Raw genomic sequence first — 16,535 nt, 5'->3', positions numbered from 1 at the left:
TTGGCATGGCTTGTAGATTTTGATTTCACCGGAATATTAGTTGCTGCTTTTGTAACAAAAAAAAAAAAAATGTATGTGGGTATATATATATATATATATATATATATATATATATATATATATATATATATATATATATATATATATATATATATATATATATATATATATATATATATATATATATATATATATATATATATATATATATATTTAGTTGTCTTTGATCATTTATTTTTAAACAGTTTTTTTCTTTATCTGATAATGTTGCAAACCAATGTACGCAGTCTTCTAATAAGCTGAATTACACACTGTAAAACGGGAAGTCGTGGCCTAATGGTTAGATGGGTTGGACTCCCAATCGAAGGGTTGTGAGTTCTAGTCTCGGGCCGGACAGAATTGTGGGTGGGGGGAGTGCATGAACAGCTCTCTCTCCACCTTCAATACCACGACTTAGGTGCCCTTGAACAAGGCATTGAACCCCCAACTGCTCCCCGGGCGCCGCAGCGCCCGCACACCCACCACTGCTCTGTGTGTGTGTGTGTGTGTGTGTTCACTGCTCTGTGTGTGTGCATTTTGGATGGATTAAATGCAGAGCACAAATTCTGAGTATGGGTCACCATACTTGGCTGAATGTCACTTCACAAAATAAAAAAATAATAAATAAAATAGATCAGTCCTTTAATCATTAAGTATTTTATTCATTGGATGTCCAGCATACATGCACTATATACAGTACACAGTTATATATACAGAAACAAATGAAAGAAACTGGCAAAATAAGAAAGCGTAGTATACATTGGTAAAGCAAACTATTTTTATTTCAAATACACAATGTTTACTTTTCAGTACGTTTCATTTTATATGAATCATAATTATAAAAATGTAGTACAATTAAAATAATTTTTTAGTACTACAATACATGTTTTTTTCTGCATCAACAGTTCCTTTTTATGCCTATTAAGCAAGCTGTGACACAGAAAGGACACATTTGGTGTCTTCTGTCATCTCATTGAGTCCCATGTTAAGCAGGTAGTGCACAGAAGCGACGGCTGTTCCTCCTGCTGGTAGAGCTCCTCCTGGCAGCAGAGATATTATGGTCCCCAGCGTTTTAGCTATAGCAATCATTGGTGTAGACAGCATTTCAATCACAATATCCTCAGTGGCCCCCTCTTTGAAGCGTGATGTCTTAGCATCTTTTAGCTTCTCCACCGGTTTGTTCACTCGGTCTGATAGTGCCTCTAGAGCCTGATTTGATAAGCCGTAGCCTGTGTAGACTTGCTGAAAAAACTTCTTCATGATGCCATAATCACAGGCCAGTGACAATCCTGGGATGGGAGCTATCGCCCCAACCCCGGCTGCAAATGCATTTAGCCAAATCATTTTCTTGTAGTATATTTTCTTCTTTGTGAGGGCCTCTAGAGAATAAACGGGAAGAGACTGAATGAGAGCAAATTTCTTGTTCTCTGGAAGTTCATCTTCGAGGGTGTCGATGAGCTTCTGAAAGTCATATTTTTCCAAATTAAATGAAGATACTAGGAATATTTGGGGTATTCCGACTCTCAATAGGTTCGCCTTACAATCCTCTCGAATGTTTTTGAGCAACATCCGCTCATCAAAGTTTCTTTTGTGTGATTCAGCACGAATGTCGTTATCAATTTTAGTACGAATGAAATAAAATAGCTTCTTGCTCTTCATGATCGCTCTGGCCAGCTCGATGTCGTTCTCCTTAAATCTTTCAGAGGTCACTATGAGAAAGAAGTCATAAGTGTGGAAATTGACATCTTTCAGGTACTTCTTTGCTTTAAATTTGGGACTCCCAATTCCAGGCAGGTCCCAGATCTTCACATTTGGCATGGAGGGGTGCAGATACATGTCGGGCTTCATGGTAGTCTCAGTTGTTCCTGTGGGAGCTGCGTCTTTATCATCATTAGAAAGGCCTCTGAGGGCATTGACGAAGGAAGACTTCCCTGCTCCTGTCATCCCTGTTATAGCAATGTTAAGTGTAACATTCTCTAACTCTTTCAGTTTACTTTTCAGTTTGTTTGTTTTCTCTGCAGGTGGAGAGTCAATTATTTCCTGTAATTCTAAACCAAGAGAGTCTGAATCTTCTGTGTTTGCCGTGGCTTTAGAAAATACATCTACAAACTCATTGGAAACCACATATACATTTTTGTTGGTGTCCTCTTCCTCTGGCTTTTTAATGTCTTTTTCTTTAGGTTCGTCAGAACATTTAGTTTGTCCATTAGCTATTTCCAGTTTTCGCAGCATATTTCTTGGACTGATTGTTGTATCTTTAGGACACGTCCCAAAACCATTCAAGCTGGCGGTTATTAAGCCTCTTATTAAGAAACCAAAACTAGATCCTAGTGTACTGGCAAATTATAGGCCTATTTCAAATCTACCATTTATGTCTAAAATTTTAGAAAAAGTTGTGTCTGCTCAATTGAGCACCTTCCTGCATAAAAATGATCTGTATGAAGAATTTCAGTCAGGTTTTAGGCCCCACCATAGCACAGAAACTGCACTTGTTAAAATTACAAATGACCTGCTCCTTGCGTCAGACCAAGGCTGCATCTCATTTCTAGTCTTACTTGATCTTAGTGCTGCGTTCGACACCATAGATCATGACATACTCATAGATAGATTACAAAACTATACAGGTATTCAAGGGCAGGCTCTAAGATGGTTTAGATCCTACCTGTCCGATCGCTACCATTTTGTTTACTTAAATGGGGAGTCATCTCATTTATCATCAGTAAAATATGGAGTGCCACAAGGATCCGTCCTAGGTCCCCTTCTATTTTCAATATACATGTTGCCCCTTGGTAATATTATTAGAAAATACGGAATTAGCTTCCACTGTTATGCTGATGATACTCAGCTATATATATCAACGAGACCAGATGAAACTTCCCAATTATCTAAGCTAACAGAGTGTGTTAAAAATGTAAAAGATTGGATGACAAAGAATTTTCTCCAATTAAATTCGGATAAGACGGAGATATTAATTATTGGACCAAAAAACACTACACAGAATCTTGTAGATTACAATCTGCAACTAGACGGATGTACTGTTACTTCCTCTACAGTCAGAAATCTGGGTGTTATATTAGACAGCAATTTGTCTTTTGAAAATCATATTTCCAATGTTACAAAAATTGCATTCTTCCATCTTAGAAACATTGCCAAGCTACGAAACATGTTATCTGTTTCTGATGCAGAAAAGCTAGTTCATGCATTCATGACCTCTAGACTGGACTATTGTAATGCACTTCTAGGTGGTTGTCCTGCTTCGTCAATAAACAAGCTACAGGTCGTCCAAAATGCAGCAGCGAGAGTCCTTACGAGGTCAAGAAAATATGATCATATTACCCCAATTTTACAGTCTCTGCACTGGCTACCTATTAAGTTCCGCATCAGTTACAAATTATCATTACTTACCTATAAGGCCCTAAATGGTTTAGCTCCAGCGTACCTAACTAGCCTTCTACCACGTTACAACCCATCACGCACCCTAAGGTCACAAAACGCTGGACTTTTGGTAGTTCCTAGGATAGCAAAGTCCACTAAAGGAGGTAGAGCTTTCTCACATTTGGCTCCCAAACTCTGGAATAGCCTTCCTGATAATGTTCGGGGTTCAGACACACTCTCTCTGTTTAAATCTAGATTAAAAACACATCTCTTTCGCCAAGCATTCGAATAATGTATCTTTTTAATTGTGAGTGTAGTTGCATCTGATCAAAGGTGCATTTTTATTCATTAGCTTGGGTTAAACTAATTTTACTTTGTTGGATCAGCAGCTATGCTAATGATGTCTGTATTTTGTTTCTATGTTTTGCCACGGGATTTACATCCCGTGGTAACTAGGATTTACACAAGCTCCAGTCTGGATCCAGAACACCTGAGAAGAGATGATGCTGACCCTCAGAGGACCTCAGATGATGCTGACCCTGAATCAACAAACAGAACTAACAATTATTCCTAAATGTGTGACTTAATCATATAATAATTTAATTAATAATATTGATAGTTCATCGTCTAGCTGACTACGTCTTGTATTATTATTATTTTTTAGTTTTTCTAAAATCCTGTCAAATGTGCACAAACTACTAGCTACTACTAAATATTGTAGAAACATAATTTTCTGTAAAGTTGCTTTGTAACGATTTGTTTTGTAAAAAGCGCTATACAAAAAATAAACTTGAATTGAAAACGAAAAAAAAGACTCATTTTTAAACATGCATTGTCCTAAGATTTAACTCTCCTGTATAATCATAGACCTGTAAAACCTAAACTTACAATAATTCCAAAATTACATCCAACCCCAATAATGTTCAAGCTAAAACCTAAATAATTTTATTCTCATTTGATTTTACAGCATAATTTTAATCTAAGGCTACATTAATTACTAACTATTAATTTCATTGTATTTCATCTTACATAAGCACTGAAAAAAAAGATGAATAGCTGTCAGATTTAAAACCCATTGTTATGAAAGTGTATTTAAATAACATGTTTCGCACCTTCACTACTTAGGAAGCTCACATACATGATAGCACCTATACGTGTTTTTATGTATGAAAGCATCTTGGTTTCATCATTATTGATTAAATTCAATAGCAGATACACATAGTTGTTAAGAGATGAAAAAACATTTTTTCTACCCACATTAAAACTAGTTGGATGTTATTTTGCATCACAGGCTACGAGATTCTTTCAGCATGGTACTGTACAGTTCAGGTTTGTCTTGTGGCTGTCTTTACAGTCAGTGACCTGGATCTCTGCTACTGAAAGCCTTTTATCAAATCATTCAGCCCTACAGGAGTTGATGAAAGAACGGACTCAATCTGAAATACTGTAATCCCTATGCATGTCTAACCCAATAAACAGAATAATTGACATAATTTAACATGAATAAAAATAATGGCCACAGATCATGTACACAATAATTAAAAAAAACTGCATATTCTTTTACTTTCACAAAGTGAAGGTGGACTGGACCTTAAACCGCTTATTATAGCAATAATTAAAGCAATAATGTCTTTAATAATTAAAAGTATTATCAATGCAGTACTACTTCTAACCCCATGATGCAAATGGAATAATAATTAGATGAGAGATATATGACGCTGTTTCCTTGTAAAGACAATTGGTAAAAGCACTGGAAATTAAATGTGCTTTTGATAGACAACTGAACCAACCAGTCTCAAAAAATGAAAACATCATAGGGGAATTCACTAAGCATGTGTTGCACGTTGATTTATGGCGTTATTCCCTCATCTTGTGGGTTGGTTCTGAGCACAAGGCACTGGAGAATGTAGAAATCTCTCATTTCCTCAAGTGGTAATAGAGAGATGCATCAGCAGCTTTGTGAACAAATCAACTATACTGATGCTACTTTGTTGTACTTGCTGTAGGAGGTGTGTTTGTGTAGATATGAAAGCCATTTACCATAAATACTCAATTAATTTGTCATAACATGGACCATATATAAAAATGAAGACTAGAATCAAGAACAAAAATACAAATTCTAATAAGTTTTAACATCACATCAAGAAAACCCCAAAATAGCAACATTTGGTCATTGCTGGAAGAAATATCTAGACCTTCTTGAGCAGGGAATCTCCCAACACATAACAGTTAATGAATAAAATAAAAATAAGATTTGCTTAACATTTTTATACTTCAATGATGCAGAATAAAGCAGATATAATAGGTAAATTGTAGTTTTATTGTGGAAATAGATGTCTTATAAGTCATCTTCAGTAGCAGACTTTAGCTTTTGTGTGTGTTCAGGCCAAAATCCTTTGTCCTTTTAGGGCATTATCGGTCCCTATGAGGAAATTAGCTAATAAATCTAAATGAAAGGTTAGGGTAAAGGGATAGACAGTACAGTTAAAAAATTCAAATGTCTATGGGATTTCCCCTTAAAACACGGAAACCCATGTGTATGTGACGTGTGTGTGCTTTAATGGACAGCAATGTTTCCAGGAAAAGTTAGTTTAGCCACAAACATCCAATTTATTTTATTTTTATTTTTTTGAGCCAAGAGATTTTGGATCAGGCTGCAGCTACAAACTGATGTATTTCTGAAGGCACATCCTTATTAAGTTTCATGAAGAGATATAGTGATGCCTGCTGTATTTACATTGTGCTGCATACTGCAATCGTGTTTGTGTGTGTGCACTGCCTTGGCCAAGAACTGCTGTGAAAGGTATATGACTTATATATTTTCAAAGACATCCAGACAAACTGGTTTGTGGCATGAAAACTTTTCATGGGAAAAACATAGTAGACTTCACTGCGAGAATCTACAGACTTTATACACATTTTAAAAGAAATGCCAGACAGTGAAAGACAGTGAACAGATTATTTTATACATAAGTTGATTGATCTATAACAGTTATAGTGTAATTTATTACATCAAGCAATAACGCACAGTTCCCTTTGTCATACAAACAGATTAAGAGGACATTACATTATAAAGCAACTGAAATAAATCATTTGAATCCCATGACTCAGTTCTTTCCTCTAAATTTATATTTGAGACTAGTTTAGGTTGAAGAACATTTGCTCTTTATGAGTACGCCTCTCTAAGAAATAAGACCACTTATGAGAAAGTAAAATGTGCATATTAACCTGCATGTTAAGGTTAACTGCTGCCCGAGGTCTGATGGAGAGTCTCGTGTATTAAAATGCATAGCAAATAAAAATAGAAAAGCTACTCTGAAGAATCTCCCTGGAAATAGAGTACATTTTTGGTTCAGTTCTTTATTATTAATAAACTGAACTCCCAAAACAAAGTCTCTTGTACAGAAGTAAAAAACCCCAGGTTGTAAAGTTCATAGAAATCTAGAGTTCTTGCCTTCCACACAGAGAAACATTCTGTCCTCATCTGGGTGTTTCCCAGCAGTACACATTCGGAAGCACGTGTGGATAGTCTAAAGCCTTTTATATTTTTATGTTTATTTAGTTTTTTAATAACCTACTAAACAACCTCTTTTCAAAAACATTTTTTTTAATAAAACACACATGCACGTGTTTGTGTGTGTCAGATTACCTTTTTAACATATCATTTACTATTAATTCTTGAGTACATTTGGATGCATTCCAATCTTCAACAATCTCAAAAATCTAATAATCATAACAAATTTAGCAGTGTATTCTTCTCTCATGCTGAGATTCACAGAAAACACACACATTTCAACGCATAATATCCTTTATTTAATAACAATATCATTTATAAAATGTTTCATACGGACTTAACATGCAGGCTTGAAGAAAAAAGTCACCTACATCCAAGGGTCAGTAAATTAATAGCAAATTTTAATTTTGGGGTGAACTATCCCTTTAAACCCCCAGCTGACGAACATTACATCTGTAATACAACTTTGTTTAATGAACTAAGAAAAAAACAGCATGATCTCGTGGAAACTTATACATATTTTACGAGATGGCTAATACGTATGAATTTGTACGACCTCACTTGCACAATTCATATGAATTTGTATGTGACTTCTGGACCTTTGCTCACCTTTTCTTCTATGGGGAGAGCTTCATCAGAGAAAATAACTTTGCACCTCTTCCTCTTCCTGCAGAATTTCTGTCTGTCCTTGACACTTTTTTTTTTTCTTGGAGAGAAGTGGCTTTTTTGACAAAATGTATCTCACTTCCAACACTTTTGGCCATTACTGTACAAATATTCTCTTACCTGACGCCTGATCTTAGCATAAACTTAAATATACACTTTTTTTCATATTCAACAAAAAAAAATTATTTAGTGGCACATACCTGATGCGTGAACTTGACAAGATGCCGGCGCTGTTTCTCCCGCGAAGTCACTGAGGCTCGTGCACGTGTGGAATGATCTCAGTGTTGGCTGGAAATCTCAATGTTGACAGGATTTGAGAATTGCCATTCATTTAATGTTTTTAAAATATATTTTCTGCAGACTAAAAATAATATGTCTTCACAACTAATCCCAAGCAATAAATTAGTTCAACTTAAATATTTTTGCCATTCCAACATTTTTTAATTGGATTTTTTACAGTTTAAGCAAAGGATCATTTACTGTTCCATTAGCAAAATGAAAATGTTCTAATAGACCTGTGCATCTATTGTTTACAGATTACTTTAACATACAGGCTTTAGGGCACAATATTTAATAAGCAGTTGTTGTATGTTGTAAGTAATTTTATAATAATTATGATTGAAGCATTTTTATGTTAACTCAACTCAAGTGATTCATCTGTACTGTTCTGTAATGAACTAAATGATTAATATTCAAAATCCAGTTCTTGGTATTTAATGCAGTTTTGATTAAACTGAACTTAATATCCTACACCTACCCAAAGTCAAAATGTGAAATGATAATGGTATCAAATGTGTGTTGCATAACCTTTAGATAGCAAGTTTAAGGTCATGTGAGAATATATGCACATGCAGCCTACTGCACATGCACTGTAAGAAAAAAGAAAAAGAAAAGAACATGCATCATAATTATATCTCACCTGCTGAAGTTTTTTTGTTAAGGTCTTAAAAAAAAAAAAATCAATTAAATGCAGAATCATAAGTCTTTTTATTTAGGATATGAATTTCTTGTTTTTCTATTTTAATTAATAGTTTTATTTTAATTGATGATTTCTTAATAAAAGTTACTCAGATACTGCAAAGGTTAAAATTTACTTATTTTTTATCAATTTAAATTTTTTCTAATTTGAAGTCTAATTTACTGCAAATACATAGTACTAATTCAACATCTGCAGCTAATAAGATTTTAGCATTATAAAAGGCACAAAAACAACTAGTTGCATGAAGCACAAATACTAATTTCATATGAATTAAACACATAAGCAGTAATTGGTACCAATAACATGAACAACTTTGTTTAGCAGTAAAATTATTGAGAAATGCAACGCATGAGTAAAATAAAATGTGACAAACAACAACAATACAATTGCCACAAACGTACTGGGAATTTAAACTGGATTATTAGATATTGCTGGGCTGATACCAATCTATTAACTTTTTGTGAGAAAGTTTAGCAGGAAAAATGCTCTGTTTTTCGACTGTAAACTGTGAAACAGTCAGGGAAAAGTACAGACGCAAAACATGGGTGAGAAGATGGACAGCTGATCAAAACTTCTTTCATGGTTGGAAACCTCCTGTCAAGGTCACAAAGCCTAAAACATACATATTAACAACTCAGCTGCTGGATCTCCCAGGCTGGATCAAAAATTGACAAAGTTTCATATACACTGTTTAAAACTGTGATTTTGTGCTCTAATTTATTCCCTATATTAATATTATTGGATCACAATATTAGTTTTTTACCAACCGTTGAGGTTTTGCCTTTATATTTTTAAGTCTTATATCTCTTATATATTTTCTATACAAAGGGTGCCGATGCAACCCTAACATACAGTTTTCACTTCGTGGAAACACAGTGATAGCGTATTCTTTATCAGACTTCAGACATGTCTCTTGGAGCTGATTGGTCAATGGTGGAGCACTTGGGCGTGAATACATAGGCTGACAGTCCCATAAATACTGCGAGTGAGGAGCGAGACCTTCATCGAACAGGTTCAATCAGCAGTCATGAGATCTTTGGTGTTCCTGGTGCTCCTTGGAGCCGCCTGTGAGTAGAGACTCACATCATTTATGACTTTCACTCTTACAGGTAATTATAGTCAGTATACTGACGATACTCTCTCATTTGTGTAGTTGCTCTGGATGATGACAAGATTGTTGGTGGATATGAATGCGAGCCCTAATCCCAGGCCTGGCAGGCATCTCTGAACATTGGCTACCACTTCTGCGGTGGCTCTCTGGTCAGCGAGTACTGGGTTGTGTCTGCTGCTCACTGCTACAAGTCGTAAGTGATGCATTCATAAAGTAGTTCATGTATCAGTCCATTGGTTTTCTCAGTTCTGAGTAAAACACTTTGTCTTCCAGACGCATTGAGGTCCGTTTGGGCGAGCACAACATCGCACTTAATGAGGGAACTGAGCAGTTCATCTCCTCTGAGAAGGTCATCCGCCACCCCAACTATGACTCCTGGACCATTGACAGTGACATCATGCTGATCAAGCTTAGCAAGCCCGCTACCCTCAATCAGTACGTGCAGACTGTGGCCCTGCCCACTGGCTGTGCCGCCGATGGCACCATGTGCAGAGTTACTGGCTGGGGAAACACCATGAGCTCCAGTGAGTGTCAGGATTCTTGATGTCACTTCCTTTACACTTCATGGTCATAGCACTTCAGTTCAATCCATCTCTGTTGATCTTGCTTTCAATTCTATGTAGCTGCTGATTCCAACAAGCTTCAGTGTCTGGAGATCCCCATCCTGTCCGACCGCGACTGCAAGAACTCCTACCCTGGTATGATCACCGATACCATGTTCTGCGCTGGATACCTGGAGGGAGGAAAGGACTCTTGCCAGGTAGAGGATGACAAGATATACCATTGTTGCATGAATATTAATAGTATTTTTATAATAACCAGTTGTTATGTTTGTCTTCTTCAGGGTGACTCTGGTGGCCCTGTGGTGTGTAACGGTCAGCTGCACGGTATTGTGTCCTGGGGTTATGGCTGTGCTGAGAAGAATCATCCTGGTGTCTATGGCAAGGTAATATAGCTGTTGTTGTATGATAATTGTCACAAAGCAACATGTTTGGTTAAATATGAAGCACTTGTATGATTTTTATGAATTCTCTTTTCTTCAAGGTCTGCATGTTCAGCCAATGGATCGCCGACACCATGAGCAGCAACTAAAGCTGATTCGACATCACAAACAGCCTCCAAATCTACAATCCATCCTTTTTTTCTTTTTGTTTTGGAGATCAAAAACCTGTGAAAATAAAAGCATTTAAAATATTCTGCCTTTTCCAAGTGATTATTTAAGTAGCACTGAATATATTGTTTTAAGCACTTTAACAAGGTGACATTTAAATGTATGATGCTCTTAGCAAAAATTACTTGACAAAGCAACACACAACAAAGTTTTCAATATTTCTAGAAAATAATACTGACAAGCAGTTTATGAAGAAGCACAATTATTCTATCAAAAAGAAACACGCATTTAGGAATGTCCAACAAAGGAAATGTTGAAGGGGATATCTATGACTGTTTACACTGCTAAAAAGTTGGATCCTTATGCTAAACATGACCAAAGTCTCAAAAAGGATTTGGAGGTTTGATGGAGTATTTCTGTGCCAAAGAAACTCCTTCATGGTTTGTACAAGTTTTGGAAAGATTTTTTCGAGTATGGCCCTTTGTGACATCATAAAGGCTGGAATTCCTTTTATGTGCAACTCTCTTTAAAAAAAGGCTTGCATACTTAAACCAAAATGAGAGCAAGGGCATGCCCATCGACGTGTTTCATTTGGATTATGGAAATCGTCGGCAACACAGCACAGGACTTGCTCAATAAGGACTTTACATTTTGTTGTTCAAAAAAAATCAGCAGTCACCAAATAAGTGTGTTTTTGGTCATGAGGGGAAAATAACCTTGTTCAGCTTACCAAGAACAAAAGCTACGTGAACGCTGTGCATGCTCATGAATCTTTAGCTCCGCCCAGAGATGGCTCGTCGACTGTTTCTGCAGATACAGCTGTATCTTTCTTTTATAAGTCAGATAAAACTTAAAATTCTTCATGGATATGAAGGATGCAATACTATTCTATAGGTACTCAAGATTAACATGAGAGAAAATGTGTCATGTCTCCTTTAAAGACAAGCGTACGGTATATTGTTATTGATATTTGTAAGCAATGCTAGGTTTTTGATTACTTACAAATTGTAGTAGCTACTGATTCCAAATTACTTTTCGATAACATTTTTCATTACTTATGACGTGACTTGTTTATCACATTGATTTAAAAGGATAATCTTGAAAAATACAAAGAGAAAGAAGTTGTTATTAACAACTTGGAGGGCATTGAACATTATGCCAAGGTTTCTCAAGATGGGCTTTAAGGAACTGCATGGGTAAGTGAGTTTAACCAAAATCGAATTAAATTATAAAAATGTGAAATTAGTCTAAATCATTTTAAAATACCAACAAACAAAATAAAATATTTACTTAAAAATAAATATTTAATTTGTTTAGAGTGTCATGTTACCCATTAACCAAGGTCAGAGAACTCTGACAAAAGTTAATTATTTATTTATTATCTTAAAATATCAGGGGGTGCTTCAGGGAAATAAATCATGCAGGTCAAAGAAGTTCAGCTGAATTTTATTATTATTATAATTATTATTATAATTATTATAATTATTATTATTATTATTATTATTATTATTATTATTATTATTATTATTATTATTATTATTTTGTATTACATTTAAATAAGAAATGTGAATATGTGCATTTTAATGTGTTTGAAAGACAGACTTCTAAAGTAATACATGGTTGCATAAGTCACTGAGCGATAATTCAAATAAAAAGGAAGGTGTTTATCAGTAGTTAATGCAGTGTTAAAATTTTGAGAAAACACTACTTAAAGTTTAAATGATTTCTGTAAATCCAATGCCGTGTGTCCTTTTAATTTTCTGGGTAATCATAGTCACCTGACTAGTACCTTGTCTTTGTTTAAATGTATATAAGTGGTAGGCTATTTTATAAAGGGAATTTTAATAGATGAAAAAGAATAATTAAAGAGAATCAATAAATTATGAACAATTTATTATTATTATATGAATAATTATGTAATCAATTAATAGTAACTGTAGTCTGATAAGAGTAAAAACATGAAAATATTAAAAATCCCATCAGTGATGGGGAAAGGGTTAAAAAAGAGAAAGTTAAGAGAAGCTCTTGCTAAATTAAAAAAAGGAAATGTAAAAAAAATGAATATGTCTATGTCATTATGTGTCTATGTCATTATATCAGTGGATTACCAGCTTTCTGACAGACAGGCAGAAGCTCGTAAAGCTGGGAAAATTCTCATCCAGTAAACGCACCATCAGCACTGGCGTCCCTCAGGGATTTCTCCTCTCTCCTCTGCTCTTCTCCCCAGACACGAACGACTGCACTTCAAAGGACCCCTCTGTCAAGCTCCCAAAGTTTGCAGATGACACCACACTCATCGGCCTCATTCAGGATGGTAATGAGTCTGCTTACAGACAAGAGGTTAAAGAACTGGCTGTCTGGTGCGGTCTTAAAAACCTGGAGCTTAATACGTTCAAAACTGTGGAGATGACTGTGGACTTCAGGAGAACCCCCCCCCCCCCTGCACTCCCCCCACTGACCATCATGAACAGCATTGTAACAGCTGTGGAGACATGCAGGTTCCTGGGCACCACTATCTCTCAGGACCTGAAGTGGGATACTCACATTGACTCCATTGTGAAAAAGCCCCAGCAGGCATTGTACTTCCTTCGCCAGCTGAGGAACTTCAACCTGCCACAGGAGCTGCTGAAACAGTTCTACTCTGCCATCACTGAATCTGTTCTCTGCACTTTAATAACTGTCTGGTTCAGCTCAGCTACCAAATCTGATCTCAGAAGACTATGTTGGATAGTCAAGACTGCCAGGCGAATCATTGGTACAACCCTCCCTACTCTTAAAGAACTGCACTCATCCAGAGTGAGCAAAAGGGCTGGCAAAATCACTCTGGACCCCTCACCACCAGCACACTTCTTCTTTGAACTGTTGCCATCTGGTTGGCGCTACAGAGCACTGTGCATCAGAACGACCAGACACATGAACAGTTTCTTCCCTCAGGCAATCCATCTCATAAACATTTAACAATAAACGTGGAACAAACACTACTTATACACTTATTTATCTAACCCACATACTTACTGTAGTTTACGTTTCGAATTTGCACAAAATGTACCTGTACATACAAAACTATTGAAATATACCTACCTGTAATTGTCAATCTGTATATTGTTCTTCCCTTTTGTACTTTTTGTTCTGTTTGTATTATTTTAATATTTGTGCTTTTGTCATGTCATTGTCATTCTGTTGCACTGTGGAAGCTTCGGTCACGAAAACAGATTCCTCTACATACTGTAATAAACAGTGTGTACTACAAGAAATATGACTGCTGAATATAAAAACTAAGAACACCCAAAATTACATTGAATATAGAGAAAAGTTCAGATGTTGAGCAAACATTGGGTGAGAAGATGGACAGCTGTCGAAAACATGTTTCCCGCTGGAAACTTGCTGACAAGGTCACAAAGCTTAAAATATACATATTCAGACAGGTCATTTGGGGCTAACTGGTCATTGGCGGCCAACTGACAGTCCCATAAATACAGGTAAGAGAGAGCCCTTCATCAAACAGGTTAAATCTGCAATCATGAGGTCTTTGGTGTTCCTGGTGCTCCTTGGAGCTGCCTGTGAGTTATATACTCCATTCACTATTATTATGATTTTAACTCATTTTACAGGTAATTATAGTCAGTATACTGACGATACTCTCTCATTTGTGTAGTTGCTCTGGATGATGACAAGATTGTTGGTGGATATGAATGCGAGCCCTATTCCCAGCCCTGGCAGGTGTCTCTGAACTCTGGCTACCACTTCTGCGGTGGCTCTCTGGTCAACGAGTACTGGGTTGTGTCTGCTGGTCACTGCTACATGTCGTAAGTGACGTCCTCATAGTGTAGTTTAAGCACTGGTTCATTGGTTTCCTCTGGTTCTGAACAGTATTGGTCTTTCAGACGCCTTGAGGTCCGTTTGGGCGAGCACAACATCGCACTTAATGAGGGAACTGAGCAGTTCATCTCCTCTGAGAAGGTCATCTCCCACCCCAGTTATGACTACTGGACCCTTGACAGTGACATCATGCTGATCAAGCTTAGCAAGCCCGCTACCCTCAATCAGTACGTGCAGCCTGTGGCCCTGCCCAGTGGCTGTGCCGCCGATGGCACCATGTGCAGAGTTACTGGCTGGGGAAACACCATGAGCTCCAGTGAGTGTCAGGATTCTTGATGTCACTTCCTTTAAACTTCATGGTCATAGCACTTCAGTTCAATCCATCTCTGTTGATCTTGCTTTCAATTCTATGTAGCTGCTGATTCCAACAAGCTTCAGTGTCTGGAGATCCCCATCCTGTCCGACAGCGACTGCAAGAACTCCTACCCTGGTATGATCACCGATACCATGTTCTGCGCTGGATACCTGGAGGGAGGAAAGGACTCTTGCCAGGTAGAGGATGACAAGATATACCATTGTTGCATGAATATTAATAGTATTTTTATAATAACCAGTTGTTATGTTTGTCTTCTTCAGGGTGACTCTGGTGGCCCTGTGGTGTGTAACGGTCAGCTGCACGGTATTGTGTCCTGGGGTTATGGCTGTGCTGAGAAGAATCATCCTGGTGTCTATGGCAAGGTAATATAGCTGTTGTTGTTTAATAATTGTCACAAAGCAACATGTTTAGTCTATTATGAAGCACTTATATGATTTTTATGAATTCTCTTTTCTTCAAGGTCTGCATGTTCAGCCAATGGATCGCCGACACCATGAGTAGAAACTAAAGCTGATTCAACATCACAAACACCCTTTAAATCTGCAATCCATCAGTTTTTATTTTTGTAGATTAAAAACCTGCATGAAAATAAAAGCATTTTAAATACTCTGCTTTCTCCAAGTGCTTCATTTGTATTAGTTAACGGGCCTACATTTAAATGTATCATGCTTGTAGCAAAACTTACTACAAAAGTAACACACAACAAAGTGCCTATATTATGTCAGCAATTCAGCAGAAGGCTAAAGATACAAGTTGATTATAATATTTGTAATAATATTTGTATTAATAAATATAATTAATTAAAAATAAACTGCAATAAATATAAATCATGTAGATACAGTTATTTCATCAGATAGACATTGGAAACAAGAACTTCTATGAATTTCAGATAATGTTCAAGTCAAGCAAGTAGGTCATTGATGATTGTTAGCACTGACATAAATTGTCAATTGTCTTCATTAAACAGCTTCAACATGTTTCTGTAACAACTGTATCCAAACTATTAATTCAATTATTTATGAGGTTTAATCTGAATCACAGCTAAAGAAAGAAATGCTGTCTTGAGATTTTACATTTTGTTGTGTTCACAAATGCAATATCGTCTAGTCTGGTGATATGTTGTGTGAATAAAATTAGTTAGTAGGCTAACATTACACATAATAAGGCTTAATATAAGCTATTAACACATTATGACACATTAAACTCTATGATTTACTGAGACCTTTGTCTTTTTCTAGTTGCAGTCTACTTCGAGGAGATTATTGTATCCAACTTGATTACAGCTTAACTCATGGCTACAGTGGCCTAGTTCATAACACAATGAAATCACAACACAATTCATACATACAACTAATTTTGGTATGTTGAGCTAATTTTGTGTCGTAGATTGTTTTCATTATTTTAGTAATTTCATTGTGTTGTAACTTGTTTCCATTGTGTTGTGCTAATTTTGTTGTGTTTCGGCTTGTTTCCATTGTGTTGTGCAGTACTGGGCTACCGTTAGAGATGGCACATACAACATGCTACACATTTTTCTGAAAAAAT

The 16,535-nt window shown here is 36.4% G+C and overlaps 1 protein-coding gene and 1 pseudogene across 2 annotated transcripts; one reads left to right on the top strand and one right to left on the bottom strand.

Moving 5' to 3' along the window:
• Window positions 1-908: 908 nt before the first annotated feature.
• On the bottom strand, window positions 909-4,554 carry LOC113115648 (interferon-inducible GTPase 1-like). Its single transcript, XM_026283177.1, has 2 exons — window positions 4,527-4,554; window positions 909-2,294 (listed from the first exon to the last, which is right to left on the bottom strand). The coding sequence occupies exons 1-2, from the start codon at window positions 4,552-4,554 to the stop codon at window positions 961-963; spliced, it is 1,362 nt and encodes a 453-aa protein (XP_026138962.1). The 3' UTR covers window positions 909-960.
• Window positions 4,555-9,585: 5,031 nt separating this feature from the next.
• Window positions 9,586-15,599, top strand: LOC113115647 (transmembrane protease serine 9-like; annotated as a pseudogene). The gene is made up of 13 exons (XR_003293921.1): window positions 9,586-9,640; window positions 9,727-9,877; window positions 9,958-10,208; window positions 10,308-10,444; window positions 10,529-10,630; window positions 10,729-10,773; window positions 12,896-13,054; window positions 14,217-14,355; window positions 14,451-14,601; window positions 14,680-14,930; window positions 15,030-15,166; window positions 15,251-15,352; window positions 15,451-15,599. The product of XR_003293921.1 is annotated as a transmembrane protease serine 9-like (transcript).
• The last annotated feature ends 936 nt before the right edge of the window (window positions 15,600-16,535 follow it).

Source organism: Carassius auratus, chromosome 16 (genome assembly GCF_003368295.1).
Source record: "Carassius auratus strain Wakin chromosome 16, ASM336829v1, whole genome shotgun sequence".
Lineage (NCBI taxonomy): Eukaryota > Metazoa > Chordata > Actinopteri > Cypriniformes > Cyprinidae > Carassius > Carassius auratus.
Note: the sequence above shows the minus strand (reverse complement) of the source record. Positions and strands in the feature narration are given on the sequence as shown.